The sequence below is a fragment of the Embiotoca jacksoni genome, unplaced genomic scaffold (genome assembly GCF_022577435.1).
Source record: "Embiotoca jacksoni isolate LCO1_2020_lvr unplaced genomic scaffold, fEmbJac1.0.p SCAF_1, whole genome shotgun sequence".
NCBI lineage: Eukaryota > Metazoa > Chordata > Actinopteri > Embiotocidae > Embiotoca > Embiotoca jacksoni.
In genome coordinates, this window is record NW_027185229.1 from 10,006,967 (window position 1) to 10,028,137 (window position 21,171).

Genomic DNA, 21,171 nt, shown 5'->3' on the forward strand with positions numbered 1-21,171 from the left:
ACCAATTTACAGATTTAGCGCTGACACATATTAAAGTTGACACGCCCACGTACACCATCAGTGCGCCCTCCGCTGATACAAATAGCCTACTGCATTACTACAATACCATCACCGTCCACAACTACATCATTCCTCTTCTCTGACAAGTTGTTTTTTTATTATTATTTATGTTAAATAACTGTCAGAAAAGCCTATTTGAGTTAATGCGTGACAAGGGTGCTCGGGATTGATTGATATTCATGGATGACATTAGAAACCTAAAAAAAAAAAAAAATCTTTAGACTACTTATACAACATTTTAAATCATATTGTTCATTGTATCTAAACAAATTTGATAATACTTTCACAGCGCGTCTTGCAGTTTAGATGCATTCATTCTTTACTTGTCGTATTAATGCCGTTTTCTCATGTGATTTAATGAGAAAACTGCATTACGGTTTTTTTTTTATTTTTTTATATATTTTATGAATCTTAAAGGCTCTATTTAGTTGGTATTCATCAACATATCCCTGGCAGGAGTCTTATCCACCATAGTGAAGCTGACAGAGTGTTTGTGTTTGTAGAAAACAGTTTACAGTGAATTACTGTGGAAATCCAACTTTGACAGAAAATAGGAAAATAGATAGTGGTTTGTTGTACCTGGGGTGGACATAAATTAACATTGGTCAATAATAGCATAAAAGCCTTAGACTGCAGGATAGACTGAAACAAAATTGGAGCAGGGCTGATTTTGACACTAAGTTTGACAGACTAATGCTTACTCAGCAGGTAATATGGAGCATAATGGGGCAGGGTCTAATGCGATGTAAAAAAAAAAAGACATTTCTGCACATACAGAAAATCCTGTTTGCTCACATGGATTTTTTTTCTTTTTCTTTATCAGCCTGTTTTATAAAACATTGTTAGCATTTGTCTGAGTTGTGTGACCTAAGTGTACGCTAGTAACTACGCCATAGTTTTAGTATTTGAGGCTTCAGAGGAACCTTTTCTCCCTCAACAATTTTACTCTTTGTATGACAGAAAAAAAAAAAAAAAAAAAAAAAAAATTATATTTTTATGGGTGTTATACTAGATGCGAGCCATCTAATTATTACAAAGAAAATTAACCTATTCATATCTGTCTGCGTCGTGTTAATAGCTATTGTTCAGAAAAAGTATTGCCCTTTGTTGCAATATATTTTTCCTCCGTTAGAGGGCAGACTTGCATTGTTTATATAGTTTGCGGTGTATAGTTTACAATGAGCAAGTTATGTACAAATATGACAGGTGGAAACAATGAGTTTTTGATTCTCATCGTTTACATATTTTATAAGTGTGTCAGTGTGCTGTCGCATAAGTGAAAACAACATCAACAAAATTGCAAGTCATGGATTAAAGAGTCCAAATGAGAACCGGAAGGCCCACAGTTGTTTTCACTTTTTCTGTCTGATTAAACCTGTCCTGGTAGAAGGCCGGCTGAGCTATGCTGGGAATTATATGAGATCACTGCAGTCCTTGTATCAATAACAATCATACATTTTATTTTTGCAGTATCACACAGCCTTCAACAATTAAATATGCATTGACTGAATGATGAAAGGATTCCAGCACAATTTCAGACACCACTTATATTTCATCAGAAGTTGAGCTGCTTGTTGCACCTTTAGCTCCCACATGGCCAATAAAGGAAAAGCACACACATTGAACTTTTCACATCATTTTATGTCATTACAAAATGTAAACTCTTTTGTGTTTGAATATATTTTTATGTGCATCTACAACATGACATCACATGTTTAAAAGCACGTTTCCGTCAGTTGAACCTTCATTATTATGTGTTCTATGTGTTGTACTCCTTTGTATTCAATTACCATCTTTCCTTTGTGTTTATCATTTAATCACATCCCAGCAGTAGACATTGGCAGAAATGACAACACAGAAAAGGAAAAGAAAAAGGAAGAGAACAAATTTTAATACCACTGTACCACAAAGAGATTTAGTCTCCTCTTGACAGAGTCGGCATGAACACATGTTAGAAATGAGGTTTTGTCACCAGATCAATTGAGATCATTTACTTAATCCTCTGCAAAATGTTCAGTTATATTGATATAGTTTGTCCCAAACGTTTTTTTCATTGAAGAAGAAGTGAAGAAATGTAAAAGTAAGATGGTAGACACATGTCAGCATGCTTGTCATGCGTGCTGCAGGAAAGGAAGTATGTCGTAGAAGATACGGTCAGACAGTTCGGACACTCATTAGGGATGTTATCACAATAATGATCGGATAAAGACAAGAACATGAAATAAAGAAAGAGAAGAGAAGAGAAGAGAAGAGTGGTGATACCAAAAGACTCCATATTTCCTTGTTTGTAAAGTCAAAACCTATTATGTTTTACTTATAGCCAAATGAATGGTGGACTCAGGGCTGCTGTCATGGTGAATAATGATGAGCGATAGTGTTCTTCTCATTTTTATCAATTGCCTAACATTAACAACTCTAGATTTAAATCAAACATGGCCACAAAAGCAAGATTCTTTTTTTATTTTTGTTGTAATTTGCATACATGCACTGCATTCTATACTGCATAACTTTGGAGTTGACTTTCTCCATTGACAATATGTCATTTCTTTGGCTTAATTCACCAGTATGCTGAGAGGAGGGTGCACATTCCTCTTGCTCATTTGATCATTGTTAAGATGAGATGATTTGGGAAATTCTTGGTAACTTGTGTCTGTTCTATTTGCTCACGCAGGTTTTCCGTAACAGCCATTAGTCTCCTAACCTGCCTGGACTTCCCCTTTCTATTTGAGTTGTCTGTGATGTTTTTTTGCTTTTGTTTGTTTTTCTGCTTCAATATTGATCAGTTTAAAGAGGGAGATATTTCTTTCTTTATCAATTTCACTAACAATTTGTATGTTCTGATTATGCCTCTTGAGGAGGTACTTTAATTAGTGTTTCTGTGAAAGTACAGTTAAGGCCAATGTAATTCTAAATGAGGAAAGAGTGCTGCAGTCAAAGTAGATACAGATTCCAAGGATCTCCCTGATTGGCCACAGATAGCAGGTGCCTGGGTCTGAAACATTTTTAGATGACAGCAAACTACCCAGGAAAATGGAGGAGTTTGATGTGCTTGTTATGTTGGTTTGATTTATTTGAAAAAAAAAATCTACACTTACATGCTGCTCCATCCCTCCCACTCATTTGACAAAACAACCTCAAGTTTATCGTACTGTCACGGCTTAGTCACATAATCGGTCATGCACATGTGTGTTAACCCGCTGCCAGCAAGCACAAAAGAAGGTTAAGAGGGTCGTGGAGCTCAGACAAACACCTTGATCTTCCGTACCGCTCTGAGCTGCCAGTATTGGTTTACACAGTAAGAGTCTTAGGAAGCAACTGGAGAAATAAACACTGAAAGCCTCAAGAGATCACGATGAAAAGCCACACCAGCGACATGGTTCAAGGATTATGGCAGAAGGATGTTTACGAGAAGGTGTGCTTTCCCACTTGTCCTTCATGGCAGATCCGAGTGTCTTGTTCAGGTTCAAGAGCCTTCACTTTGTTTTAATTGAAAAGAAAAGAAAGCAACCAAAGATGATTGTAAAATCAAAAGTCTAAACAACTAAATGTATTTTTTTTTTTTTTTTTTTAAATCATAGCATTACAAATGGCACATCGGCTGTACACTCTTCTTAAACAATGGCGATTATCTGTATTGGTCTCAAAAAATGTGTGCCGAATGTTATATTTGTAGCAAAATTACAAGCCACTTATCTTTTGAGTGGTGACAGGTGATTTTGGAGGCCACACAGCTGCCATTGGGAATATGTAGAGGAGAGTGTGGTAATTTAAGACAGTTTTTACTTAGGACATCTTTAAAATGAGCCAATGACAGTCACTGGAAAATAATCACTTTGGATCTAAAATACCAAAAGGTGTTTTCTTGGCTCATCTTTTCCCCTGAAGCTGAGGATAAGTTGAGCCACATGGGGCTAAACTGTACTACTAATTATGTTGAAGTAAAACTGAACATTTCCACATCACATTATACTGTATCAAAGCAAAGGAAGGTCAATAGAAGCACATTTGTGCATACTGAAATAGCTGGTAATGTACAGATGAAAAGGGAATTGACAGTTACACCTGCGCGCAGTAGCACTTGTGGAGTTTCAGCCCTGTCTGTCTTCTGTTTATAGAAGACGGGTTTGGGTCTAAAATTCAAAATGCCACATCATGTTGGTGATACTATGGAAGAATGCAGTGTATAATCAATACGTTACTTTAATAATGCTTTAATGATGTTAGGAAAATTACTCAGAGGCTGTATTCAAAATCAAACATATCGGACATTTATTCTTGCAAGAAGGGGCAAATACATGTACACTCAAAAAAGATGTCCAGCATTGCTCGAAGTCTCTCATCCATAGTTCAGCTTATATATAGTGTGACAAACAGTTGACAGTCACCCCCATTCCCTCTGTATATCTGATTTTGTAGATAGTACTGAGTGAGGTCGTCAAATGATATAATTCATAAATAGCAGAACTGTCAGGCTCTTTGGTTCAAATTACCTCTCTCCTGCATTTTAACAAACTTGTATCATCCAGTGGTTTAGAGTTCATATAATGCCAACATTATAGCCTCATATTGGAACTTATTAAAGCAAAAACATGAGAGTTTTTAAAACTTGTCTCTTATTGTTCAGAAAATAGAATCATGATTCTTTGAATATACAAAAATCACTTTGAATCGCAAAAAATGTTTTTGAACTCAAATGTATTCACCACATATTCCATAGGCTGGTTTCCATCGCAGGGTAAAATGGATGACTCTTCAAAATGTTGTGGTCACATGACCAATTTTGTCTGTAGTTGTCAAGAAACAAGGGGTGACTCAACTACCCCATTGGCTCAAATTAGAGAAAAAAGAGAATCAGAGAACCAATGTGATAATAATATAAGAACAAAGTCACATCCTAATGCGGTCGTAAGCCTTTGTTTTCTTCCTCTCCTATTGTGAATGGCAATGATTCTAATCGCTTCTGACGTCAAGCTGTTAAGCTTGCACACAAAGCTTCATTAACCTGCTGAAACATTAAAACAGTGACCTTAACCTTCCTGTTATCTTCGCGGACAATATACGAGAGCTGCGTTATCACAGACTGGTGTCTGTCATATTTTAGTCAGAATTGTTTTTTGAAACTATTTCAGATTTTCCGATGGCAGCAAATAGTCACACCTGTTGTCCTCCTGTTGTCAAAACTGACCTGGTCTGAGTTTTAGTGCTTGTAAGGCATAATGGAAAATTCATCACAACATTTTTTGTCAAATCTTGTCAGCCAACTTCATTCCAACTCACTGACACTGGTTTTACGCTTTTTATAATTTTTGGTCATTAGAGCTCATTTCTTCTGAAATTATAATTCATTTTTGAGTAAAAAAGAAGCACATAAATTATCACCTAATTCTGTGGTACATTTTGTTAGTCAACGTCATTCCAACTCAACACAACTAATTTTCCACACACCTCGCGTGTGTGTGTGTGTGTGTGTGTGTGTGTGTGTGTGTGTGTGTGTGTGTGTGTGTGTGTGTGTGTGTGAGAGAGAGTGAGTTTGTTTTTGTTGTGTTCCCATGTTGGAAAGGGAAAGCAAAGGACTCGTTAGGACAGCTGCACACATGTGGAGCTTTGAACGTGTGTGTGTGTGTGTGTGTGTGTGTGTGTATGTGTGTGTGCGTGTGTGTGTGTGTGTGTGTGTGTGTGTGTGTGTGTGTGTGTGCATGTCCGTGTGTGTGTGTGTTTGTTTTTGTTGTGTTCCCATGTTTGGAAACGAACATCAAAGGACGAGTTAGGAAAGCTGCACACGTGGAGCTTTGAACGTGTGTGTGTGTGTGTGTGTGTGTGTGTTTGCGCGTGCGGGTGTGTGTATGTGCATATGTGTGTGTGTGTGTGTGCATGGTTGTGTTTGTTTGTTTTTGTTGTGTTCCCGTGTCGGGAAACGAACAGCAAAAGGCAAGTTAGGACAGCTGCACACGTGGAGTTTTGAACTTGTATGTGTGTGTATGTGTGTGTGTGTGTGTGTGTGTGTGTGTGTGTGTGTGTATGTGTGTGTGTATCTGTGTGTCTGTGCGTTTGTGCATGTGTGCATGTGTGCATGTGTGCAAATGTGAGTGTGTGGCATGTGTGTGGCGTGTATGTGTGCGTGTGTGTGTGTGTGTGTGTGTGTGTGCGTGTGTATGCGTGTTTTTATTTGGGGGGGTTGTAGTCTTGTCATGGAAATGCAAATCAAAGGTCTAGCTAGAACAGATTCTCACATGTGGAGCTTTGAACTTGGGGAAGGGGTGATCACACTACCGGGTCATTTGTGACCTGCGAGGACCGTAGATGCTATATTTTCTTTTCAACCAGCCATAGTTCACTGTAAGTTGTCATCATTGATTTTATTTTGTTTGTTGTTGTCGTTGTTATGTTCGGTCAATTGGGGAAATTAAATGACAAATAAATAACACATTTATTTTCAAAATGATTTTGAAAACGGGTCACGAAAGACCCGAGGATAACAGGAAGGTTAAAAAAGTTATGTGACCGAACCTTCTAACTTGGAAAGTGCCCCTACCCCCCTCCCCTTATATTTACAAAATTACCTTTGCTATTAGTATGAGGTGAGGTGAGGTTTGAGCTGAACAAAGTGCAGAATTTGAGGTTCACAGGATATTAAAACATGCTGCTGCAAACGAATTTGATTAACAAAATAGGCAATGTATTACTACAAATAGGATGACCTTTACCCCTCAAAAACTCACAGATGTTTAAAGAAGTTTAATAAATGTACTGTTATTATAAAAATGGTGTAATAGCAGGCCATAAATCATTAACAGAAATTAATATAGAGTGTCTTTATGGCTCCGCGCCGCTGACAGTCATAGTCGAAGGAGTTATGTTTTCAGGTTGGCCGTCCGTCCAGTTCTTGTGAACACGATCTGTCAAAAATGTCTTGAGGGAAATTATTCAAACTTAAATCATTAACATAAATCATAAATCATTAACAGAAATTAATATAGAGTGTCTTTATGGCTCCGCGCCGCTGACAGTCATAGTCGAAGGAGTTATGTTTTCAGGTTGGCCGTCCGTCCAGTTCTTGTGAACACGATCTGTCAAAAATGTCTTGAGGGAAATTATTCAAACTTGGCACAAATGTTCACTCGGACTCAAGGATAAACTAATTACATTTTGGGGGCCAAGGGTGAAACTTCAAGGTCACTGTGACCTCACATCTATCCCCTATCATGAAAGCAACATCTAAGGAATGCCTCAAGGGAATTTCTTCTAATGTGGCACAAGCATTCACTTGGACTCAAAGATGATCTAATTAGAGTTTGGTGGCCGAAGGTCAAAGTTATCTCACAAAATTCATGCAGCAATTACTGACAACATTTCACAAAAAGGATGGTAAAATGATACAATTTTATATCCAAAATGTCAAAGGACATCATAATTTTTTGCAAATGGCCATTATTTACACCATAACTCTGACTAAATGTAATACCATCTATAACACTATAACAGGGCGGCACGGTGGTGCAGTGGTTAGCACTGTCACCTCACAGCAAAAAAGGTTCAGGGTTCGAATCCGGTCCTGGGCCTTTCTGTGCGGAGTTTGCATGTTCTCCCTGTGCTTGCGTGGGTTCTCTCCGGGTTCTCTGGCTTCCTCCCATCATCCAAAAACATGCACCTCAGGTCAGGTTACCTGGCGCCGCGCTAGTGGCAGCCTGCTGCAGCATCTCCCCCCTGAGAGCCCCCCTGCTGTAGTGAAGAAATTTCCCCTCGGGGATTAATAAAGTGTATCAAATAACTAAATTGGTGTCAGTAATTATGGGTCTCAATCTCGAAACTGTTGTGATTGTATAGATCAGGATTCCTACAAAGTCTCACAACATATATCATATGAGTCTGGGCATGGATGTAAACTGCAACTTGACTACTTGGCTGAGGCAACCGCAAGGCAGTTTGTGTCAGAAACAGGGGGACACATCTCAGATAGTAAATATTAACAGATCTATTAGTGGAAACAGGGATAAAACACAAATGACCAAGTGAAGATCATGTGATGAGATAAAAAGTTACAGAGGCTACATTGATGCTTGGGGTGAGGCCATTGTGCATACAGGGTCAAGAATTAAATCTTTAATCTCAATTTTGAATCCTACATGGATGAGAGCTCCTACAAGAAGAATCAGGTATTTGAACATCGACAGTTCCACAGCAACTGAGTGCTGAGGCCCCAATGTGCTGATGGAGATGATCTAATATGATCCATAGGTTCAGGGTGGGGTACATGACATGGGTCATTGACATTCTTTGTTGACTGCTGTATCTACTTTCAATCACACAAGCAACAATGGCATGGAAATATATGAGTCTAAAAAAACAGTGAAATGGAATTACTAGCGTGTCAAAAAAAGTTAAAAACTAAAATATATTTGGGGAAAATTATTTTCTCATTGACCTTAACTCCTTTTTGTTCATGCTCTCTGAATTTGGAAGGGAGACAGAGGTTGGAGTGGGTAAAATTACTCCAGCCATGCTGGTGGCATTGTGAGCATCCATGGGACAAAAGGGCATTGCTGCCACAGAATTGGATTTAATAATTCTGAACCCCTCTTTTGTTCCTTTTTGAGAGGAACAGGCTGGAGGCAATGGTGAATGCTGAACGGATCTGGATTGCATGAGCCTGAAGCATCATGTGCGCAGCTTTATATCATGGAGGAGCCTCAGGTTGTTGTATTGCCGGTGGCCAAAATTAACTGCCTAATGAGATGGCAGCAGTTTCGAAGCTTGCCCAGTGAACTGGGAAGACACTCAGACCTAGGACACATGTTTTCGCTTTCCCTACATCATGAGAGAAAGCTGCACTCCTTTCAGGGGCCTGAGACTGAACTGGTTATGATGTGTGGCAGCGTAAAGCACTCAGTAAACTTTATTAAGTAGACTTACCACACTCTGTCCTGCAGGCTTGTCACTGAGAGTAACACAACCAGGTATTAAGTACCCATTCAGTGACACATAGTTAGTATGTTCTGCCTGTCCACTCTTTTACAGGAAGAAGATGTAAAATTTCACTTAGAGGAGGCTGAAGGCTGAACAAAGATGTCAGAAGGCTGGGTGCTGCCATTCTTGCTCCTGTGACTATATGTGACCACTGCTCAGGCCATGTGCATGGGTGCTTACATAGCATAGTTCAACACTGTAATGATGGTCAACATCAATGATAATAATATTGGCACTAATACTAAACACAAATTATATTTATTTAAATATATTGATTTTCTTTTTTATGACTGTTGTACAAAGATACAAGAGTATGAATGAACTCTGTTCGAGCAGGAAATCTTCTATATGTACTGCACCATGTGTCTGACCTTAATTTCAGCTGAGGCCATCTGGACAAATTCCTTGTACACCTGTCGTATTCCCTGCCCGGTTTAGATGTTTGACCCACACAGTCCTTTGGCAGTGCTGAAACACTGGCCGTACACAGTAAGAAATTTTGTTGAAAACAAAAAACACGTTTGTGTCCACAAACTGCAGAGCTTTATACATTTTACAAACAGGAAGTGCAGACCTAAAGTTATATAGTAGGACCCACTTTCTTATTTGTTTTTTTATTGAGTCCTAGTTTCAACAGATGATGATCTTCTTCATCTCCTTTGGCTGATTTGATATTTGTCAGTATCCACCTGTCTATTGAAGGTCACAGACCTTCAACACAGTAACATCCTGCAATGTTTGATTGTGATGTGGAAAAATGCTCTGCTTTGTGCGGAGATCCACACATGGTGTAATCCTTTCTTGATCCTGATACGACAAAGAAGGAGGACAACGGATGACAGATTGAATGTGATTAGCAGTCGTAATAGCGTTGATGACTGGATTTGCTAATGCCAACACTGTGTCCTTCCGCCTTTATTGGAGCCAACTGAACCATTGAGAGTCAAAACTCAACTGAACTGCTTATTGGTGCATACATGTTTATTTCAGAACATCTGCATAATTTGTCTGGGTATGTGCATGTGTGTGTGTGTGTCTCAGTGTGCTGTGCATCATCTATTTTGACTTGAAACATTGTCTCAGTGCTGAGATAGGAGCAGAAATTGGCAGATACCCTAAAACCACATGACATTTGTTTTTTTGTATACCAGTTTGATGTGGCATTGCTTCCTGTTGCAGTGTAATCTGATTGATCAAAGTTGGCCGAAATCAATTAATTAACCATTTAATAAATAAAATCAGACAGGCCTATTAATTTACTGCCAACTCTATTTCATTGCACCTGCAAAAGACTCTGAGGTGACGATCACTTGAACATTTATTTTAGATTTCTTTTGTTGAAATGCTTGGAAAAATGAAGCCCGGTGTGTCACAGAGCTTCAGGAGGATTTCTGGATCCCTGTCCTTTTAGATACAGACATTACACTCATCAGTCCCTCCCTGATCCCCCAGGACCATCCAGAAAACTCAGGGACCTTCTATGCTATGGCCACTGCACGGTTTTTTGTATCTACTATGGGCACTTTCATCATTACACTTACCATTGCATGCAGTGTCCAGCACAAGAAGCTCTGATTCCACCTCGAATACATCCTGGTGAACTTGGCCATGGTGAACTTTATTTTGTCCTGTCTGGACTCCTTCACTGCTTGTTGCTACTTCTCATACAAATATGACATTTTTGGACCCCTGGCATGCAAGATTGAATGTTTTTTGGCAACACTTAGAGGTAAAATGAATTTGGAGATGTACGTGTAAAGATCAATGATACTTGAGTATCAAGAAGCTAATGTAATCAATTCTAAATATTATGGTTCCTGGAATCTTTCAAAAGCTATCAAAGCAAGAGACCACAGGCTCACCATGCCTGTGGTCTCTTGCCTCCACTGTTCGGATGAAGAAGGTCAGTACTAAACACACACGTTTACATTTGGTCAGGATGCAAAGCTACAATTTATACTCAGCGTGTTTGTGATCACCCAAATGCAGTACTCCTGTGGACTGGTACACCACACAAAAAAAAAATACAACAATTAATCTTATGTGATGTTTCTCTTCTGTTTCTGCTTTGCCGTCCCCTTCACCACCATTACCCTGTGCTATATGCAGATGTTTATTGTAAAGCAAAAGTTAAAATAGAAAGCATTTTATTTTGTTTAATGACTGTAAAATGCTGCTCCGTAGGGAAAGGATGTTTTAAATATCAGCTGAACTTGAGACATAAACAAGAATTTCGTCAGTTACAATCACAAAATGTAAAACTTAAAAGCGTCTCCTGTGTGACGCAACAGATAGACCCATCGAAAATGCAGAAGTTATGCGAGTCAGGCAGCAAAGGCCCAAGTTGAGTCTGCCTCTACCCAGGAGTCAGAAAGGGAGGTGACCAGGATGATGGTCGTCATGGTGATGGAGTTCATGGTGTGCTGATTGCCTCATTCCTCCATTGCTCTCTGCATTATCAACAACCGTGGACAACCTTTTGACCAAGGATTTGCTTCTATCGCATCCGTCTTTTCCAAGTCCTCTGATTTCTACAACCCAGTTATCTACGTTCTACCCAATAAACAGGTCTGTTGGACGTCCTGTCACTCTGAAAACCCAAAACAGTGATAGGAAGGCACAAAATGCTCGGGATGCTGCTGTAGCGAAATAATTTCCCCTCGGGGATTAATAGAGTACAATAAAATAAAAAAAAAATAAAAAAAATAAGAAGAACAGCATTAACCTCACATTTTAGCATTATTCCTATTGTCCATCTCATGATTTATAATTGATAGACCACAACAATAGATAGATATAAATAAAAAATGCCCTTACATCGAAACAATAACCTAGCTTGAGCTACTTCCTTTTTTGAGCTAAATACAAATAGGTATAAACAATTCTTAGAAACAGGATAATAATAAAGTTAATGTGGCTAATTAGAACCAGAAAGCAAACAACAACTCAAGTATATAGAAAAATTATAAATTGATGTTATCTGGCCTGTAATTATGATTACTGATCATTTGTGCATTATAAATTTGTACACATGATGATGTTTTGAGCAACAAATTGCATAGTTACTGAATTATACTGCTATTATTTGCACTGCAAACTTGAAAAAAGAAAAAAAAAAGAATAAATAAATACAATAATAAACATATTGCTCTCATTATTCTGCTCTGATAGGATAATGCATACATAGTCGTCCTCATTGGGTGGCTGGAATGACAGACTTACAGACAGCAACTTCTGCAGTTTCAGTATCAGCTTTAATCCCTTAACGTCAGTGAAGAAGGCAAAATGCCAAAAAGGTGACACAAAGCTTGAGTTAAACCAGCAGAGTGGATTACTCTCTACTTTGCTTGACTTTGTCAGACATAATGTTATTTGAAACCAGATTAGAAGCAAATACCTGCTGAGAACGTCTTTAAGAAAGTGGGATTAACATGTTTATCCAAGTTTTGATGTCATGTCCATATCAAAAAAGGTACCTGCATGCTTGTTTCTGCTCCTTAATTCAAACTGTAGACAATTGTTCAAAAAAAGACTTAAATGTTGGAATTTGGAAGTTGTGGACAACTTTCAGCATATTCATAATTTATATCATTGTCTTACTTACCTTAAACAATAACCTCTTATAAAGATCAACTTTATCTCTTAAGCAATAATCAGATAAGCATGAACACATGTATCCCAATCATTAGCACACACAAAGGTTTTTCCTGTGGCAGTTTAAATAAATTCGCACTACTGAGTGATTTTGGTCAAAAAGCAGCAGAAGTTGTCCTACATCCTTCACACAAGCTGTAATCAGAGATGCCTGAGAGATTGGAAAACCTCCAGCCTCCTACATCTTTGGCACCACAAAGCAAAAACACAGAGGTGACATTATATAAACGACTTAATGACTTACAACAACTAACTAATCAGCCAATGAATTAGTCAGTTATATAATTGATTAACTTCAAATTGGGATAAGTTTTATCCTGGGCCCTTTATAAACATCAATACACATCAAGAGCGGTAGAGAGAGACAGAAGAGATCCTGACATTGCAGTGTCTGCTTCTTCAAACTTTATTCTTTATTTTCATCATTTGATACATTGCTTGTGACGTCTAGTTTGACTACACCATAAGTAAGGAAAACAGTTTTTCAGAAAAAGCTAAATGAGGTCTACTCGTGGTATGGAGCTGCCAGAAGACTTCTGGATTCCAGTCGTCCTGGATACTAACAACATTACAACACTTAGCCCTTTCCTGGTTCCTCAGGACCACTTGGGGAGTTTGGGCGTCTTCTACTCTATGGCAGCATTCACGTTCTTCGTTTTTGTGGTTGGCACTGGCATCAACGCCCTCACCATTGCGTGTACCATCCAATACAAGAAGCTCCGGTCCCACCTCAACTACATCCTGGTGAACTTGGCCATTGCAAACCTTCTTGTATCCTGTGTGGGCGCCTTCACTGCCTGCTGCTCCTTTACATGCAGGTATTTCATCTTTGGTCCCACGGCATGCAAGATGGAAGGTTTTATGGCAACACTTGGAGGTAAGGTTCAAGTTGTAGGTTGCAAATAAAACACACACATTCCATTTGAGCCTGACTTCCTCTCACTGGTCTAACTTATAGCGAATTGAAAAAGGAGTGAAATTGTTTCTCTGTCATTCCAGGTATGGTGAGCCTGTGGTCTCTTGCTGTGATAGCTTTTGAAAGATGGCTTGTCATTTGCAAGCCACTCGGTAACTTTGTTTTCAAGCCCGACCACGCTTTAGCATGCTGTGCATTCACCTGGGTGTTTGCACTGATTGCCTCAGCGCCTCCACTGTTCGGATGGAGCAGGTCAGTACCAAACGCACACACTTACATTTGGTTTGCCGTACAAAGCTGCAAGGTGTGCTCAACATGTTTGTGATCAACCCTGCAGGTATATCCCAGAGGGCCTGCAGTGCTCCTGTGGACCAGACTGGTACACCACAAACAACAAATACAACAATGAGTCCTATGTGATCTTTCTCTTCTGCTTCTGCTTTGCTGTTCCCTTGACCACCATTGTCTTCTGCTACTCCCAGCTGCTCATTACACTGAAAATGGTGAGACTAAACACAAAATGAAATTTAAGATTGAAAATGTATTGCTTAAAAGTTCCTTTGGTTTTCAAAAAAGAAATAATCCTTGCTTGTAACAATAAAAACATCTTACCATGATTGAGAAACATTATTATTTTAGTCAATTTTATGGTTTAATAAAGCACAAATCTAACAGGTCAAATCTATCATAATCTGACTGTCTGACTTGCAATGCTGTACCATTCATAAATAAATAGCCCTAATAAGCATGATTTCCAAGATCGAAGCACAAGCTAAACTGCTCTATCACCTTTCACATGTGCAGTCAATGCAAACGCCAAACTAGCATGTCTTTGATCTGAACCCCCGCGTCAACAGGCAGCGAAGGCCCAAGCTGAGTCTGCCTCCACCCAGAAAGCAGAGAGGGAGGTGACCAGGATGGTAGTCGTCATGGTGCTGGGCTTTCTGGTGTGCTGGGTGCCTTATGCCTCCTTTGCTCTCTGGATCATCAACAACCGTGGGCAATCGTTTGACCTGAGGATGGCGACCATCCCCGCCTGTTTCTCTAAGGCCTCCGCCGTCTACAACCCTATGATCTATATCCTCCTCAATAAGCAGGTGGGTTCATTGTCAAAAAAACTTCTGTCACTCAGATGTTGTGATGAAAAGCTAACCTAGGAAAGGATGCACTTTGTTGCCAAGAAGCATGTGGAACAACAGTTGAGAGACACTGATAAGAAGCTCCACCAACCTGTTGGCACCATATGTGCTGTCTTACTATCTCATGTACTTATGTCTGTCTCAGGCACACAGATCAGTGTAGGGGTGCGTGAGTGTCACATTTTATGTTATAAGTATATTATATTTAAAGAACTGGGACGCGAAACTGATTGGCTCAAAAGCGTGTGCAGAAAGATCATTGGGCAAGTAAAGATCTGACAAGATTACGACTTTGTGACTTGACAATGTGGGAAAGCGGAAGTGACAAACAAAAAAGAGCAGCAAGAAAAATATACCCACAGAGGAAGGAAGATGAAATAGCAGGGAACAGATCTTCCTTATCGAATTCATGCACAATCCTAATTTAAACATGTTTAACGAGTTCTTTATCTCATTTGCCAGGAGTGTAATCTAAATTAAGGTCACTGTCGCTTCTGGTGGGGTGTGCTTTTGTTTGAAGAATTAGATAAGCAATAGCCATAGTGACTTCTTTAATACAACCACTTGAGGTGCTGAAATGCTCAAAGATACATGGGGAAAGACAAGGAGCTAGTTGCTTGACGATTTCACTAATCATTTCTTTTTTCCCTTTCAGTTCCGGTCATGCATGTTAATGATGCTGGGGATGGGTGGAGGTGAGGAGGAAAGCTCAACAACCCAGTCAGTGACTGAAGTCTCCAAAGTCGGGCCTGCTTAGACTGTAGAACGACTCTTGACGATTTATCTGCTGCTAGTGATTTGACAATTGTAAATAACAAGGAATGTTCTCATATTTTGTCATATGAAAATAAATGTTGCAATACAAGTAAGAAAGCATAAAGAATCTGCAAATGAAAAAAAATTATAAAAAAAAAAGTTGCAAACATGTTTACTGAGTCTGGGTATTTTTTAATACTGGAAAATAATATATTTACCAGATTGGACAGATGCTGTATACACTTTTCTTATGTTTTGGAAGGGACATATTCACTTTAGCACACAAAAAGTTGTTAAACAAGCTGTTACCTGAAAGTGAGTGATTATTTATGTTATTTATGTTATACAGTATAATGCAAGGTGTTGCCAGGAAGGTTATTTTTGTCAATCATTTTAATTCTAAGTTTGGTTATTACATTATTTGATCTCCAGTCAGGATGGTCCGAGTTTATTTGCACTTTCAACCATGTTGCTAGCCAATGTCTTTGTCACACTACACATATTATCAAGTTTACACATCTTCCCTGATTGACCTGGATTCCTTTCAGGAAACAAGGAGGCCATTTCCTTATAAAAAAAAGAAATGGTTTCATGCCAAGAGACATAAGATGTAGCCAAAGGTAAACCAGCACAACCTAAATTACTGACAGTCAAATGCATTTAACCAGTTTACTGGACATCGCAGGTGATCAGATTATGTGGATTACAAAAAGAGGACTCTTAGACTGGGATGTAATGAGATGTTTCGCCAAATCTGGTTGACATACTAATCTCTGCATTAGCTCAACGGCGGTGGTGTTATACTGGGGATGAATGGAAAGCTTTAAATCCTGTTATTGAGCCAATTAAATTGAGCCTGAGTACTATTCAGAGTTCCTATAAAGGCAGCCATCAGAGAGAAGGGCTCTTCTGTGGAGGACAGTAAAAACATTTAAAGTATTTTTAAACAGTTCTTCAAGTTTATATTTGAAACACAATTAGAGACAAAATGAGGGGCAATCATCCTGCAGAGCTGCCAGAAGACTTCTGGATCCCAGTGCCTCTGGAAACCAACAACATCACAGCCTTCAGCCCCTTCCTTGTACCCCAGGACCATTTGGGGAGCATTGGGATCTTCTATTCGATGTCAGCATTTATGTTCTTCTTGTTTGTGACTGGCACAGCCATCAATACCCTCACTATTGCATGTACTGTTCAATACAAAAAGCTCTGGACTCATCTGAACTACATCCTTGTGAACTTGGCAGTGGCAAACCTCCTCGTCGCTTCCATTGGCTCCTTCACTTGCTTCTACTGCTTCGCCTTCAGATACATGATTCTTGGTCCGCTGTTTTGCAAGATCGAAGGATTTGCAGCAACTCTTGGTGGTAAATCAGAATTGGTGACTTGCAATACCACCACTGAGGCATTCATTTTTATCACTGTATTATCCTGAAGCCTTAACATTTTTAACATGTAAAAAAATCTGTACTGATGTTAAATTTTTTGGTAAAGGACAATTACAATAACACTGCAAGCCTGCACAGCATGGGAATATTTTTTTTCCAATCTGAAAAAACAGCTTAATCTTACACTAAGCTGTTTCTTCTTCCCATTACACCATACATACTTATTGTCTGTTTAGTTGTATGCAAATGGAGTTAGTGATTAGTTCCAAGAGGGGCTAAGAATAGCTATTAGTTGACAAAATGTATGTTATTTTTACAGAAAAAGTTTTTTTTTACAACAGAGCTGTGGGATAAATGTCTGAACTTGTACAAAGAGTAGAAGTTTTAATTTTAGATTGTGGTGATGAATATTTTAATACTACGTTTCATTTACTGTATTTGCCCTGGCTGTCTGTTGTTTTAAATATACAGTAAGTTGCCTGTTTTTGCCAGGACAGCCTCCAAGTGCCTCTGAAGTTTTTCACCTTTTAGCTTTTTAAAAAACTGAACATGTTGTTCCAATAATTTTTATTTTAAGTACTAGTTGCAACATTTTTAAAGTTGGATACCGTAAAACTTTTTTCAATGAAAATGTGATGAAAATGTACTTATTTGTAAATCTGGGCCAAATACCATAAAAAGGTGGACTGCAGGCAATATCTAACGCATGTTTTTAAACTTAAGCTAATATTCAAACCCCAAATCTATCATGTTGTTATCTCTAATGAAAATACGCAATATAATTTGCAGCTGAATGAGGGAACTGAAGTCAATAAGAGTGTTTTATAATTGTTTTGTCTTGTTCCAGGCATGGTGAGCCTGTGGTCTCTTGCTGTGGTTGCTTTTGAGAGATGGCTGGTTATCTGCAAGCCAATGGGGAACTTCGCCTTCAAGCCCAACCACGCTATAGCCTGCTGTGCAGTCACTTGGGTCTTTGCCTTAGCTGCTGCAGGTCCTCCTCTCATTGGATGGAGCAGGTCAGTACATAAAGACCAAGCAACAGTTTGTTAAATCTTTTTATTCAACTTTCTTTTAGTTATTACTATTCTCTACTCTTTGTTGCAAAACGTTCCCTCTCTTTAAGAGCTCTTGAAAAGAAAACAAGAACCATTTCTCTGGTCCAATTCCCAAATATGCAGGCATGTAGAGTATTAATGCATATTACCCCCATCTTAGCTTCCCTACATCATACTACACTTCCTTCTTATTGAACTGAGAATTAGATTTAAAATTCTGCTCCTGGCATTCAAAGCCCTTCATAATCAAGCTCAACCTTACATCACATGTCTCTTAGTACCATGATAGCCCAAAAGAACTCTGCGCGCTAAGAGTGCAGGCTTGCGTACCGTTTATGATGTTTCCAGAAGTAGGCTGGACCTTCAGTATTTAGGCTCCTGTCCGTGGAACCAGCTCCCTGCCTGGCTAACTGGCTGACAAATGGACATAGTTCAACAACAACAATGTTTTAATTTGGGTGGTTCTTTCTGTTTGTTTGCACCTTTTGTTTTATTTTTATTGCCATGTATAATGTATTTATATATATATATAAAAGGATTTGAATTGAATTGAATTGAATTGAACTCATTAATTGTCTGTCTCTGCAGGTACATCCCAGAGGGCATGCAATGTTCCTGTGGACCAGACTGGTACACAACAAACAACAAGTTTAACAATGAGTCTTATGTGATGTTCCTGTTCGGCTTCTGCTTTGCTGTCCCTTTCACTACCATCGTCTTCTGCTACTCACAGCTGCTTTTAACGCTCAAATCGGTAGGTAATGTATGGTTTAGGCTGATAGAGTGCAAGGCCAAACTATCTCAACTTATCTTGTGGAGTATTATTATTAGGTTATAAAAAAAAAATACAAGCATACTATTACTCAACAGCAACAAATAAATAACATAAACATATTCTAACAACTCATCAGGGAGGGGGAAAGGAAAGAAAAGTTATTCTTTAACACTTCTTTAACATTTTCACACTGATTCTGACAATTAATCTGTCTCAACAGGCAGCTAAAGCCCAAGCTGAGTCTGCCTCCACCCAGAAGGCAGAGAGGGAGGTGACCAGGATGGTGGTCATTATGGTGCTGGGCTTCCTGGTGTGCTGGATGCCTTATGCCTCATTTGCAATCTGGGTTGTCAACAACCGTGGGCAACCGTTCGACCTAAGGCTGGCGACCATCCCCTCCTGCTTCTCTAAGGCCTCCACCGTCTACAACCCTATGATCTACATCCTCCTTAATAAGCAGGTGGGCTCATTGCCAAAAAAAAAACATTTTGCAGGCGGGAGATTAACTTTGTATTTGTTCAACTGATCTGAAATTGGATTAAGTTTAAAAAGAATGACAAACCACACGTGAACTTATCACTGACAAGGTCACTGATGCTCTCTAAACATGGCTTTCAGAAAATACAAAAGGCGCCATCCTCTGAGAAAACATGACATACCTTAGTCTTTAATTATTTATTGATTTGGACTGATCTGGACAAAAGAATCACTATCTATCCAAGTATTTTTTTTTTAATACATTTTCTGGGAGTCACTTTTATCAGAATTTGACCTTAAACTACAGAGAATACAGGAATGCAACTAATTTGCTTACCTTTGATCCCTCCTTCAGTTCCGCTCATGTATGAGGCAGATGCTGGGGATGAGTGCAGGCGCCGAGGAGGAGTCATCAACGAGTCAATCAGTCACTGAAGTCTCTAAAGTTGGACCTGCTTAGGTTAACTTTGAATGCTCACAAACTGGAAATAGCATTAAAGAGATTTTTATGATTCTTACAGATAAAGAGTTTTATGCAAAGAGAAATAAAAAAAATAAAAAAATATGGAGAAATAAATAAATGATTGCAGCATGAAGTGATTGTTTCCTTAAAAGGCTTTCCACTACAAGTGCACAATCATTGAGTCTCATATTCTGTCAATTCCCTTTTTCTCTTAATAAAATAAAGATGCAGGTCGCTGAAACCCATAATTACTGTAGTTATAGCTTGTAATATGGTTGGAATTTCTATGAACGATTTTGAAGCTATTATGTCAAGACTCACAAGTATACACTTGTATATATTGCATGTAAATGCACATAATCTGTACTCTAACAAAGCATTAAAAACAATTAAAAAACGTGACAGTTTATATGTGATGATAAACAATTACTGACGATACAGGAGCACCCTGGATCAGCTGATCAGAAAGCTGATCTTATGTGTACTTGGAAAAAGGTAACATTCAAAAATTCAGATTACTACTATTGCAATAAATAAATTGCAATAATTTACCACTTTGTAGTGAAAGATGCAGACAGGTGCAGCATTTGTGCTGCAGATGGCGCCATACCTGATGAGCGAGTCTCCACAGCAGTGGGCGACTGCACTGTATCTGCTCCATCGTGAACAATCGCTTGAAATACTGAGTTTTCAATGATTTGATCTTCATTTATTTAAGAGGTTTGTATTGAGTTAATCTGTCTGAAAACCCACATCCGCACACGGTTTAAATTGGTCTGTGATCAGTTGTGGAAGAAGTATTCAGATCCGTTACTTATAAGAAACAGTACCAATACAGTCATGTAGAAATGCTTCCTTACAAGTAAAAATCTTGCATTCAATCAAAGTGAAAGTACATGCATATTAGCAGCGCAATGTATAATTGTATCAAATTAATATTCCATGTTGAGTCTCTCTGACTGATATATTATTATATAATACATGACTGTGAGATTATTAATATTGGTGCTTCAGAGTATGTTACTGTTGCAGCTGCTGCAGGTGGAGCTAGTTTGAATAACTTTACATCCAGTTTAATATACAGGGACAGCAGATAAATCACAGGGGTCACTAGATGATTACTGGGAGAGAAGAGAAGAAAACCACAAATCCATTTTCAGTTTTTGAACATGACAAATCCCTATTTGGTGGAGCTGTTAACAACTCATAGACTTCTGAAATGTGACCTTGACTACACACTGCTTTTTGTAAGACATCAGAACCAAACAGGTTGGAAACCACTGGTTTAATCTTTAACAATATGCTGTCATTTAAAAACTTGTTATAATATCCATTGTATTAAATCTACATCTTGAAAGCAACTAAAGCTGTAAAATAAATGTAGTGAAGTAGGACGTACTATATTTCCCTGTGAAATGCAGTGGAGTTGAAGTATTAAGTAGCATCAAATAAAAATACTCAAGCAAAGTACAAGTGCCTCAAAAAAATACTTAAGTACAGTGCTTGAGTAAATGTATTTAGTTA

At 38.7% G+C, this 21,171-nt stretch overlaps 2 protein-coding genes across 2 annotated transcripts; both read left to right on the top strand.

Annotated features, from left to right (window-relative positions):
* The first annotated feature begins 13,176 nt into the window (after nucleotides 1–13,176).
* On the top strand, nucleotides 13,177–15,490 carry LOC138203949 (blue-sensitive opsin-like). The gene is made up of 5 exons (XM_069159019.1): nucleotides 13,177–13,555; nucleotides 13,678–13,846; nucleotides 13,932–14,097; nucleotides 14,452–14,691; nucleotides 15,389–15,490. The coding sequence occupies exons 1-5, from the start codon at nucleotides 13,177–13,179 to the stop codon at nucleotides 15,488–15,490; spliced, it is 1,056 nt and encodes a 351-aa protein (XP_069015120.1).
* Nucleotides 15,491–16,477: 987 nt separating this feature from the next.
* Nucleotides 16,478–19,644, top strand: LOC138203867 (blue-sensitive opsin-like). Its single transcript, XM_069158907.1, has 5 exons — nucleotides 16,478–16,856; nucleotides 17,725–17,893; nucleotides 18,521–18,686; nucleotides 18,928–19,167; nucleotides 19,540–19,644. The coding sequence occupies exons 1-5, from the start codon at nucleotides 16,478–16,480 to the stop codon at nucleotides 19,642–19,644; spliced, it is 1,059 nt and encodes a 352-aa protein (XP_069015008.1).
* The last annotated feature ends 1,527 nt before the right edge of the window (nucleotides 19,645–21,171 follow it).